General features: G+C 51.8%; 2 protein-coding genes across 2 annotated transcripts; one reads left to right on the plus strand and one right to left on the minus strand.

The window, feature by feature from the left end:
* Positions 1 to 1,345: 1,345 nt before the first annotated feature.
* Positions 1,346 to 3,401, plus strand: MIND_00971900 (uncharacterized protein; the record flags this gene model as incomplete). The annotated part of the gene is made up of 9 exons (XM_037366331.1): positions 1,346 to 1,520; positions 1,584 to 1,699; positions 1,754 to 1,883; positions 1,935 to 1,945; positions 2,001 to 2,019; positions 2,069 to 2,378; positions 2,423 to 2,561; positions 2,611 to 3,179; positions 3,233 to 3,401. 9 exons carry the CDS (start codon positions 1,346 to 1,348, stop codon positions 3,399 to 3,401), a joined length of 1,638 nt encoding a protein of 545 aa, XP_037217743.1.
* Positions 3,402 to 5,639: 2,238 nt separating this feature from the next.
* MIND_00972000 (uncharacterized protein) lies at positions 5,640 to 7,616 on the minus strand (the record flags this gene model as incomplete). Its single annotated transcript, XM_037366332.1, has 3 exons — positions 5,640 to 5,776; positions 5,830 to 6,874; positions 6,909 to 7,616. The coding sequence occupies 3 exons, from the start codon at positions 7,614 to 7,616 to the stop codon at positions 5,640 to 5,642; spliced, it is 1,890 nt and encodes a 629-aa protein (XP_037217744.1).
* Positions 7,617 to 12,739: the final 5,123 nt, after the last annotated feature.

Consider the following 12,739-nt stretch of genomic DNA (forward strand, 5'->3'; position numbering starts at 1 on the left):
GCAGTCGTCGTCAACACAATCTGAGATCCTCCTCAAGCTCAATAGCTGGACCTGACTCCCCCGCTTGTTTCCCTGGCTATCCGCATCAGTGGAATTAAAAGGGAACGTCAGCTTCGCTGGGTGTTATTCAGTCCTGGCCAACCATCTGCGATTGCAACTGCAGACTCAAATTCGACACGAATCTACCTGACAGCCTATTGTGTATACTCGACTCCGTTACACCGCACCGAGCATTTACTGACAAACCTATACCGACTGTCGAATCACAAGACGTAGTGTATAGTCTTCAACCTCAAAATGGCGACTACTGTTTATAGACTAGTAGTACTCGTTGCTGGTCTGTCTGTTCGCTGCCGCGCCACATCTATCTGCATTCGGAAGTATAATTCAACCATTACTGGAAATTAGCAACAACCAAGGATCCCAAGACCCAAGTACCAACCCGCTTGCAACCCGCCCTGTAACGGCGAGACAACCCAGGAATGCAAATGGGGATCACTGGTGCTTCTTCAAGCTGTGTTATCCGCCATCTAATTTTGCATCATTCAAGTTCCAACCTGACCAGAGAGCAACTTTGCATTCACTCTGGCGCATCGGTGATGACGAGCCAGCGTATCCAAGTTCAATCGTCACGGTCGTGCGAGCAATCTAATGTTCTCTACAAGCTCTTTGCTGCTGCTTGATAGTCACCGAAACATCGTTCTTCAACGGAATCTATTGATGTGGGTGTGTTTGATCGACATTTGGAGTCATCGCCAGCGCCTCTCTCTCCATACAAACTGATGGTGTTGTTGCAATCATTGTTTGCAAGTGTCTGTCTTCATGTGATGCAAGAGCCAAGAGCCGACGGGGGATGAAGAATAATTATTACCCAATTTTAACGCAGAGCTGCGATACTCGACCGATCAAAAGGGGGGCATCAACAGAGCTTAAAAGTGCAAATTTCTTCATCGCGGCACTTTGTGACCGTTCATCGGTTTTCTAGCGGTCCCAGGTCTCAGCGAAACTTACCGAGTACGTAAATGCATCTGAACCCTTCCAGACAGTCTCTCATCAGACACCTTCTCGACGAGATGCGCAGGTCGGATTTAAACGCAAGTCTCTGCGGCGCAAGTCATCGGCGGCGCCAAGCTGTGTGCCTCATCGATTGGGGCCAGATCTGTACAACATAACATCCTCACCGTTTTACATTCCTTCCGCTGGATCAAGATTTGGAGCTATGCTGGCTACTCATTTGGATCGCGATGGAGAGTATTTGTCCCACGATGACGCTCCCTGCTTCTAGTATAAAACGAGCGGGCACCTTTCGTCTGTTCCCAACTCGTGTTCTCTCATCTGTCCGACGATGTTGGGCTTTCCTCTTGACTCGCAATCTACTCTGGCCGGCCTGCATGCGCTGCTGCCCTACCTCCCTCTCATTTTCGTAGCGACCACGATCGCGCCCCTTCTTTTCTTCGCCGCATTTTTCTTCATTGTCGCTGTGTTGAAATCACGCAGTGATCATGCCCGAATTCCCCAAGGTCAGTGGTCTACGTTACCTAGTCTAAGCTTTGTTGTGTTGCTAACGCTTCATGCGACAACAGGTCTCACATGGATGGGCAAGAACGACAGCGAGTGGTTTTCCGCGCTGCGCGCCAACTGGCGCGGCTGGTTCCAGTCCATCCCGATGTACATGGACGGCTACAAGAAGTACAGCAAGGTCCGCCTTAGGTTCCTGACATCTCTTACCGTCGTTCTAAACATCGTTATTTAGAATAACAAGATTTTCGTTGTCCCAACTTGGACTCGTGCCCCGCAAATCCTCCTACCGCCCTCCATGGCGTCTTGGCTTGCCGCACAGCCGGAGCATATCGTCAGCGCCAAAGATCGTACCTTCAATGCGGGTAAGTGTGTTCCTGTCCAGCGCCCTGGCAAATGTTGACGCTATGAAACAGCGCAGTTCAAGGTATGCCGATTCAGCCTCATGTACGCGGTTATACTCATTTCTGTTTCCCACCCAGTACACCGTTGGCCACCCAGGTATGACATCATAGCAATACAGAGTCCGTCGTTGATCGGCGTGATGCAGAGATCCTCAAGAATGACATGGTGGAACTGATCATCAAACGCGAACTGACCAAGACAGTTGGAACGCTTAACGAAGAGATCATTGATGAGATCCTGAGCTCTATGGACTCGCTCTACGGTAGCGATGGCGAATGGCGGGAATGCTACATTTTCGACAGCCTCACCCGCACCGTCGGCCGCGTCGTCAACCGCGTTTTCGTTGGCAAGGAGCTGTGCTCGAATATGGAGTATGTTATGGCTGGCACTCGTTTCGCCAAAGCGGTCAACTTGAGCTCGTACGTCCTTCACCTCTTCCCCGAGTTCCTGAAACCGTAAGTCCATCGTTGTTTGGTTTTCCGAGATCAACTGTTGTCAGAGCGGTTGCCTCTGTTGTCACCCTTCCCAACAAGTATCAAGCCAACACCTGCATGAAATACTTGGTGCCTCTGATCGAGCAGCGCATCAAGGACATGCGCGCCAAAGATGCCGACCCAACATATCCCTGGGAGGAGCCGGTCCGTCTTAATTCCTCCACTCTATTTCCATGACTAAACATGACTTCAGAACGAGTATGTAACTTGGTTGGTCCGCGAGTCGTTCAAGCGCACCTCTGAGCTCGATACCTCCCCCTACAACCTGGCCTACCGCATCGTGATGCTGAACTTCGCCGCTATCATCACGACCACCATTTCTTGCGTCAACACCGTCCTGGATGTCTGGTCCTCCCCTAACGCCGAGGAGCTCGTTGAGGAGATGCGCGAGGAGATTCTTCGCGTGCTTAGCGAGACCAACGGCGTCTGGACGAAAGCCGCCGTCGCCAAAATGTACCGTCTCGACTCTGCCATCCGCGAGTCGTCACGTGTGTCTGGTGTCGGAGGGACCTCGCTCGCCCGTCAGGTCCGCGTCCCCGAGGGCATTAAGCTGCCCAACGGCATCATCGCACCCCAACACACGACGATTGGTGTGTCGATGGACGGCATCCATATGGACCCTGACCTCTACCCCGACCCGCTCAAGTTCGACGCGTTCCGCTTCAGCCGCGAGCGCGAGAACGGGGGCAAGCCAAAGGAGAACGTGGACCTCAGCACGACATCGAGCAAGTATGTACTCTTCAGCCACGGTGTTCATGCTTGGTATGCTACGCTTTCTTTCTTATTCTGACGACCCGGCACTCACCGTTGCGCAGCCCTGCCCGATTCTTCGCGACCAATGATCTGAAGCTCATCCTGGGCCACCTCATTCTGAACTACGAAATCGCCCCGCGCCCGCGCCGCGAGCCCAACATTTCCCTCGGCGACATCGCTATCGTGCCCGAAAGCGCGACCATCAAGATTCGCCGCCGTCTCAAGGCTTAGACAATTTCCCACAAACAATCACACTCATTGTATATATTTATCGAGATTCTAACTTATCAGCGCTGCAGGACATGGCGTCAAATTGTGTATACTCTATTTGTAAAATCACTACCATACTCAACTTGAATATAGTTGTTGACCGATATCTTGGTTAGAAATAAACTATAAACATCAACCTTTGAATGAATCCAAACTAACTATGACAAAAAGAGCAACTTTGATGAACACCAGATTGTTACAATTGTGAGAAATGTAAGTACTGTTACTTACAAGGGCCTCTGGCACACGTGCCTGAGTCTAAAACCTTGCTTTAGTATTGTGTGACTATGCAAACACGTGTTGTTTGCTTTTTTTGGTGGTGGTGTGTGCCAGCTTGAGGATTGGAGTGGTTTATAGTGTAGCAAATGACGGAGAAGGGGAGTTGGCAGGTGGACTGCACGCAGCTGCGCAGTCCAGCTTCAAGCATTCAACGAGGTTGTCAGGCCATAGAATATGGGCATGGAGCATAAAACATAAGAAGGAAATTTGTTTGCTCAATGCTGTTTCTGATTTATTATCATGTGCAGAAGGCTTTGTTTTTGCTCTCTTCTTTCTTGAACAATGTTAACCCCTATTGAAACATACTGTAGTAATTTATTCAATTCGGCACCCCAAAATGGTGTGACATGGGCGCCGAAATTAAATTTTCGGCACTGCCTGTCTGTCGATGTGTGTGACAGCCGAAATATGTCGGCGCCAGAGGGCCGGTGTGACACGTGACTGCTGAATTGAATAAATTGCTACAGTACCAGCAGTTCCGAGTTCGAGGTATGGTGGATGTAAATGAATACTAAGGCTTTGTTTTAGATCATGGTTCAATGGTTCAATGATGGACAAGTTGTTGTTTGAACCCACCAGCAATGACTATTGAAGCAGGGGGACCAGGACCAGGCATCACACGAAATCTGGCCCGGGTAACCCATCCGGGGCCCATCATTGTCACGACTCACCAGTGCCTGAGTACCAAAGCCCGAGGCAAGAAAAAGGAGCATAAGGCTGAGCGTGTCCATATATGTCCATATGTGTGTTGATGTTGCTAACACAGGGGCAAGAATTGGTCGTGGGGTCGCTGGGAGCCTGATTGCGGCCCGAAGCCCGGCCCGGCTCACATCGGACAGCCCGAGCCCGTGTTGTAGCCATGTGGCCCATGCCGGGCTTAAAGTTTGAGGAAGCTCGGGCCTCAGAATTCCAAGACCGCTGGGCTTGGGCAGCCCGGCCTGGCAGAGCACTAGTGTAAGGGCAACCCTGGAGACTCCGACGAAAGCCTAGCAGGGGAGGATCCAAAGCGTGAATAAAAGCTACGGAAATACACGGAGGGACCGACCTAGCAGGGGAGGATCCAAAGAGAAGAAACTCTAAGGGTCCGCCTGCTAGGGCGCCAACTATATACTGGTCGTCCGTAACTGCCAACGTAGAGCGCAGAAGGCCTGAGCGGCGTCGCAGGCTCTGTCCCAAGGTGATCGTTGGGAGGGTCTTGACGGATCGGTGATTGTGCGGGGGCGAAGGAGGCCGTGGACGATGGTCGGGGTGGGTCGGAGCGTCCGAGGGGGCGCCGGTCGGATGCGCCTTGGATGTGTTCGGAGGGTCCGAAGGAGGCCGAAGTGGGGGTTCCCCTGACAACTAGCTGGAACAAACCTTCAGCGTGGCGGGACAACAGACTACTACCTGGATTTAGATAGGAATGCGCTGGCCCGCCGAGTTTACCCGGAACCGGACCTCCCAGGTCCCGATACCCGGCTGGCATCACCCGTGAACACTGAGAATAGGCAAGCGGGCTGATGAGATGTATTTACCAATGTTGACATTTATTTGGACATATTTGTTTTTGCGTTGTTTACATGTGTTAGGGATAATTTTTCACATGCGGGACCTTACTAAAGCAAGGTAACTTGAGAATCATAATAACCAACCATGTGCAAATTGGTTTACATTCTCAAAGCTATTACATATCAAGTTTTGTTCGTCATCTCTGCTTAGAGTGCATATTACATATGTTCCAAGGCGGCACAGTGGCAGATAATTCGCAACACGATGATCCAGTCTGGTAGAACAAAGGAAGTGGGGGGAATTGGTATGTGACAGATTCTACATACGAAGCAAAAGGAAAAGAAAAGGAAAGACTGTGTGTGTGTGTGAACACTACAACATAATAAAGATAGATATACCTAGATGAGGAAAAGCAAAACAAACAAGGTACGATCACCCTCGAATGCGCCAGCCATCGCCCTTGCGGCTGACTTTCCCAATGCCACCAAAACCCTCACGGACAACGAGCCACAGACCCGTGCTGCACACAACATCCTTGATCTCCTCGGCAGTGAGCGTCAACGTGTGCGCTGAAACCTTGATTAGAAACAACAAGAACGTTATGAAAAAAAAAACAACTCACCACCCTTCGGCGCTCCCAACGACCCGCCCTGTCCACTCGTTTCTCTTTTCTCCGCCTTCATCTGCTCCACATTCACATCGGGGAGCGGGAAGGGCACTTTGAGCATCGCAACCACTTTCGGGTGATGTGGCGTTGGCGAAAGTGTTCCGACTTTGACCTTCAACACTTCCTTTTTGACACCGTCCTCCGAGACCTCAGCGGTCGGCTCTCGGGAGTGGTGATGGAAGCTCAAATGGGACCGCGATCGGAGATGGCTGGCCAGGCGTCGCACTTTAACGGTGCACGTCCAAGGCGTTTCCGAGTCCTCCGGATCACTCTCATCACCAGACTCTCCCCCATCCTCACCCTGCCCAACAGAGAGAGCAAGCGATCGCCGTCTGGCAGACTTGGATGTAGGGCCATCATGCACGTGACCTTCCTCCGACACGGACACATTGCTGAAACTGCTCTGTCGCGAGATATTCATGCTGAGCCGCCTTGTCGGCGCATTTGCAGTTCCCAGATTCGCCACGCTTCCTTGTCGGCGAGCAGCTGGGCGGTCCTCGCCGTCTTTTTTGGCTTTCTTGCCCTTCCCCTTGCCTCGCTTCCATTCAAACCGGACCTCGACTTCCTGTGTCACGTCGGTTTGATCTTGGTGGCCCTTGACCATTCCTTTCGCTACACTGAGAAGTCCGCCGCCATCGCCTTTCATCCATCGCTTGACGACCCACACATACAGCCCCGGCCGTCCTTTCGGCGGATGGACTGGTGAAGAAACACTTGGCAAGACCCCCAGAATAGGGCCATGTCCAACAATAGCAGGAGTGGCAGCTATCTGCGCTGAGGTCTGATGGTGATCTTGCGGACCAATGTCGATTGAAGACCGCTGCACGCTACCAATAGAGGTCCGTGGAGCGGCTACCACCACGGGTAACGGGGTCGGCGTTGAGATGCTCGGCGTCTTAGAGTGACCGAACAATTTGTTATTGTTTGTCGGAGTCGGGGTCGGGGTCGGCGAGTCTTTCTCCTCCTTCCTCTTGAATAGTTTCCCGAACAGATTTTTCTTCTGGGGTGTTGCAACGCCAGGGGGAGGGCGGAACATCTGCTGATGTTTGTGATGCATGTGATGATTGCACGCTACTCGAAACTAACGAAGCTTGAGATGAGTTTGTCGTGGCTGAAGGGTCTGGAGTGCCAGGTCGACTATTATGCCCTGTGCCGTTGCCAGCAGGAACTTGTAAGTTGACGCTTGGTCGCCCACCAACGGTTTTGTTCGAAAAGGCGGACCCAACGAGTGCATCGCCGCCTACAGGGGCTCCACCTCCGGCATAAACCTCCACTGGCTCAAGAACCGCCAGGTCAAGCATTTCGATTCCGCGTTTCGAGAACTTTGCGATCTTCGCATCAGTCCCAGCGTCGACAATGGTGTTGGTCATAACATTATGGGCCTGGAGGTTATACAAGGGCACAATCATTCGCCTGCTACTTGCGCTTGAACTCGTTGAAGCAGCGGAGTAGGTTGATGCGGACGAAGATCGCGAGTAAGTTGACGAAGCGTTGGAGGAAGAGCGGGAAAGTGGTGCTCCATCTTCATACGCTGACGAGCCGGATGCATCGGTGGTTGTGGGGCTGCTCGGAACGGAATTCGCGGCAGAAAGGTCGAGGGATTGTCGGGAGGCATTTGGCAGACCCGATGGGCCCCGAGAGTTGGGAGGTATAAGCTGAACTTGAAGATTGAGGGGATGGTTGGTTTTGGCCGGTGGGGGCCGTACAAAGATGAATGTCTGCAGATGGGGTTGGGTGAGCATGGAAAAATACTTTGAAAAGCAGGCCAAAGAAATGACTGGCGCTTAAAGCGCCAGACAAGAGCGGTTCCAACGGAGGTCCCAGACTCATGGCGGTGCTGGGAGGTGATGAGGGAGGGATTGACTCCAGAAACTTAACAGCTTTCCACCTAAGACATTGCTCGTATTATGAGCAGCTCCATTGAAATGAGAGGATTGCTCGTGTGATGAGTAGCTCCATCGAAATGAGAGGCTTATCCCACCGGCGAGGAGATGGGAGTCATAACGAAAACGATGGGCCCGCATAGAGGAAAAAAATTCTGTGCAAGGGTGGGAGGAGGGGAAGACAACCGCCGATCTTTCTATGCATGTTGTCGACAACCCGCCAATCCACCGCTGCAAATAATGCGCCAAACAACGTCGTAATCGATCCGCTCACCTCGTTAGGACTCTTGTCTTTCTTCTTCTTTAGCACCCCCGTCTCGTCTGCATTGACATCAGACTTATTTCCCTCATCGTCCTCCTCGTTGTCTGGGCGGAACTGGTCGGCTTTTTGTGGCGAGGAGTGTAATGCCGAGGGGAGGAAGTTAGAAAGCGTCGAGAACATATGGGGGGTGGTGAGGGACGGAAACCAAGAAGTTCAGATTGTGATCGCCTACTAAAGTAACTCGAATTTGGGCGCTGACGTCAAACATGACTTGTCAGCGCCGAGTCCAATCTGCCGCGGTCGCTTAACACCGCAGTCCAAAGTCAGTCCGAAGTCGCTTCTTTTTCTCGACGGCCATGATAATAGCTGGACTGTCCTAGGGAAACCAGGGCTTATTACTAGCTTGCTGCCGCCAAGCTCACAAGTGGCTATTTCCCTTCACCGAACAACAGCGGGTGGCGCCCGGAATACGCTGACGTGGAGGATGGGGCGAGAAATCGATGGTGTTCAAACTGTCAGCTACGTGATCTCCAATAAAACAAGGCGCCGCAGCAAAGAAGGTGTCTCGAAATATAAACGACGGTTTCAATGACTTACTTCTGAATAATCTCTCTCTCAGCTGGCCTTTGGCTGAATACCGAGAATTCGATAGGGCAATGTTCCGGGGCGGCCCTCTCTGACAAGGGTCCACCGACTAATCAATCGGCTTCACGGATCGAATTGCGCTTCCGCCCGGAGCCGCCGTAGACAAAACTCCATCCAATCATCTCATCTCAAGATCTTAACCCGCAGCCTCTCCTTCAATCGGCTCAAATCAGTCTAAATATACACGCCTGGCCTGGAATCTTTTTCTGGAATTCACAATTGAAATACGCCCACATGCACAGCAAGCTTGTGGTGAAGCCTACGAACCGAACCAATCGTATGAGCTACCATTGGGTCTACCATATTCGGCAAGTCGATTGCCATATGTGGCGACGGATGATCCGTAGGTCTATCAACCAAGAGGATCAGCGTAATGTGCGTCCGTCCGCGTCTCATGACCACTGACCTTGACCGAACGTGTTACAAAGCTTACGTGCCTCGGCGATGCGTAACTTATCGTTGCAAAGGCAGAAGTTGGGCGGAAGTGGCATGTTGCGAAAGGCCTCTTGATCGTTTTCATTGACAATTGATCAGATGTAATGATTGCAGCTTGCTCGCATCTACTGCCCCCCTATAGTCACCTGCACTGCACTGCAGTTCAGATCATTTTCGAGCGCAAGTCTGGCATTGCAATGCACACAAAAACGAAGTCGAGGTTATATAAAAAGTCTAATCTCATTCTTATCTCCACAATCATGAGGGAGGATAAGGCCGCAGGCGGCAGGAGCCGAACCGTTTAGGTGATCAGGCATCAAACTGCGGACGTCTGCTGTCGATTACTTAAACTCACATATGTGACCGCGTGACGCTAGCTAGTTGTTTTTCTCTCTCACCATGTCGACACTCTCGCGAGTGGATATAAAAACTGAGGTCCCCGAGGTGAAGATCAAAACAGAGGATGTAGGCCGCGAGGATACCTTGATACCCGACGACTCCATATCCGTTGCCGGAGAAGCGCGTGATGATCCTGAGCATCGCGACCAACCTAACGCCGCCTCGATTGCCGAAAACGAGAGTGACGACTCTGACAACGACTCTGATGAAGACCAACTTGCTGATCACACGGCCCCCGCACGGCAACGGACGCACCCTTCGCTCGGGGAAACGCGTCACCGGGGAAGTCGGAGAGCCGCTGATCGGAAAGAAACGAGAGCGCACGAAAAAGTCGGCCAACACCGCTCCGTCAGTTTTCTACTCGCAACCACATACAAGCTTACCCTCTGACTTCAGGAAAACCGAGGAGACTTACACGGTCGCAGGTTTCTATAGACCAACTCGGGCAGCAATCCGATTCGCAGTTGATGGAGGAGCGTCGCAGACGTCAATTGCCGGTTTTCTTGAAACTTATCCCATCAATATCAACCGCATCTACCTCAATCTGAGCACTCTTAAGGACACTTTATCGAAAGATAAAGATTTCGTTGATCAAGCAGAGTTGAATCGTATAATCCAGGGGTCCCTTGAATGGGGCCGCGCCAACAAGGAAGAGAAGGTGAGCACGTACCGTATTGCGGCCTCGCACATGCTGAATCCATCATCAACTGTAGCTCAAGGCGCGCACGAACCAATCCCGCAAGAAACCAACCGCTTCTGGCAGCCGTCGCAAAGCAACACCAGCCTCCGCAACCTCACGTCGGCAACTCCCCGCGTCGGGCACGCGAATCCCTGCGTCACGCGCACGTACCGGGGACAAGCCTCGCCCTGTGGCCCCCACTCCCATCACGATCAGCGAGAACGGATCCACCTACTCCCCTATTACCCAGTCACCGACTCGCCTGCCCACTCCTCATAATGGAGGGGTTGGAATGCGCAATTCTGTGATCTCAAGAAACCGTGAACACAAGGAGGAGGGCTCTGCACGTCGCAACCCCTTAAACACATCGTCGTCACGCGCAGTGGACAAGGACAACCTCGAAGCATTCCTCTTCAAAATCGATAAATCGACGGCATTTGAGAAATACATGCCATTGTTCGAGCACAACGACATAACCAAGGTCTCGGATTTTTTACGACGTTGGGTCAGACCCTCAGCTGCTCCCCTACCGAGTCGATACGTTGTTCGGCGGCCGTGGTACTTCCCGACTCGCCGATTATTCGGGCGAGTACATGACGAGACCAAGATGCATGCAGTTGGCCACCGCTCTGCGCGAACATTTCGACACGTACAGGACGCAGGAGGATTGGGAGAAGGCAAAGAAGACTTGATAAAGAGAACAAGAACGAGGAGAACGAGAACGAACCGCAACGAGGCACACATCTGAAAAAGCCGTGTTTTCAAATATCTTAGCAAGTGCATTGTAGAATAAGTAAACCGTGAATTTGAAGCCAAAGCTCATTTGAAGAAAAATATCCGATCCGGATCCAAGAAAAAACGGCGTAGTCATTCAGATCGTATGTTACATTTTATGTGGAGACTACGGTAGATGCAAAGATTTAACGAGATTTAGAAGCGGTGGTCGGTTCTTCGTCTTCCAGGTCCAATTCCGGGGCCTTCCGCTTAACGACGAGTTTGTTGGGGCTGGCCATGATAGAAAAGGCACGCTAAGACGGGGTGAGATGGGCCAGATATGTTAAAGAAATAGGAGCGTACCTTGCCCAAGATATGGAGGCGAACCAGGCGGAAGTCCCACGCCACTTCCCCGCGCGTGATGTAAATCTACTCGCGGTAAGCGCTGCTCAACGCACAAGAAGAGACAAGAAGCTCACATATGGCACCATAGTCATATTGATGACGGACGACGATGGGAACATATGGATTCCGTGGAACGAAATCTCCACATCCGTGTTAGTATCGCGATTACGCACCAGGACCTCCGGCACCCGATTAGTGCGCAGATCGTGACCCGTAATCTTGGATATAAAGTCGTACTCTTCGTCAAATTCGCTCATTCTCCCTTCCTGAAAGCGGTATAAGTTGTTGAAGATCACAAGAGGTTAACCTCGTACATCAAGCAAAAAAAGACGCCGCGGGAACCAAGTACGGACGGCGCGCTTGAAGCCACATTCCAGCGTTTGGCCCGTGGTGGGCTTCCTTTTTCTTTTTGTTAATGGAGGCCGCCCAAGTCTAAAGGATATTAACACACAGAATCACAGATGGTCAATACGTACGGCAACTTTCTTGTCGATCTCGCTGAACAGCGTGCGCATCGTTCCCAGCGTGGATGGAACGGGGGTCCCAGAAATCGAATATTCAAATTGACGAGGGGAGCTCGAGAACGTGGAGTCGAATCTATCATAACGAACTTCAGTACAAGATGAAACTGGGTAAGACACCCATACACGTTAGTTGTCCATGCATCCAATCCAGGAACGGAGTTCAAAGTCGTCTTCACATATACGCCTTTTCGACTGTCGGACAATTGCACGCCCGTCGGGCCAGACGGGAGGGATTTCCGCGCCAATCTGCGTGGACGTAGTTGCCCCCGGGTCCGTTGTTGAATGCGAAAGAGGAACGAGGCATGATGGTCGATACGATCTCCAGAGGCTCTTTCCTGCAAGTATGATATCAGTCCAGAACGCGAGACCAAAGAAATCAAACGCACTGATACAACAGGCGGTAGTTGTTGTTTGCGTCCATCGAGAGCTTACAGTCCGCAACAACGGACGAGGCACTCTTGCGGATAAGACCTTCCGCTGGAGTATAAAAACCCGTGGAGTCTTGAGCGATTTTGGCCAATTTTTCTTCAGAGAATGTCGGCAACTTCTCGAGGGCATCGGCGGCAGAGACAAGCACTGGCTCTCCGTCCAGAGTGGTCAGAGGACTATCGGGGTCTGTTGCGGGGCGGACCATGTTTGTTGGCACGACCCAAGAACGTCGCGTCCTTAAATAAGAGACACGCCGGTCACGGGCTGGTCACGCGCATCCACCCGACATCGAGGAGCGTCTCGCGGAAGAAGGTGCCACTGGGCCTCGAACAACAGACCCATCGTCAGTGAAGCAACCTAAGTGAACACGCGTCTTCTTGTCAGTCGATGCCGCTGTATCGAAGGGAAAGTTCTTGGATTCAAGAGCTTCGGGAAGCGGAACGGCAACCATAGGGAGAAGATGGCAGGGAAGGACTCCGGGTCGACCACA

This window comes from Mycena indigotica (genome assembly GCF_014461135.1).
Source record: "Mycena indigotica strain 171206Taipei chromosome Unknown Mind.scaff0008, whole genome shotgun sequence".
NCBI lineage: Eukaryota > Fungi > Basidiomycota > Agaricomycetes > Agaricales > Mycenaceae > Mycena > Mycena indigotica.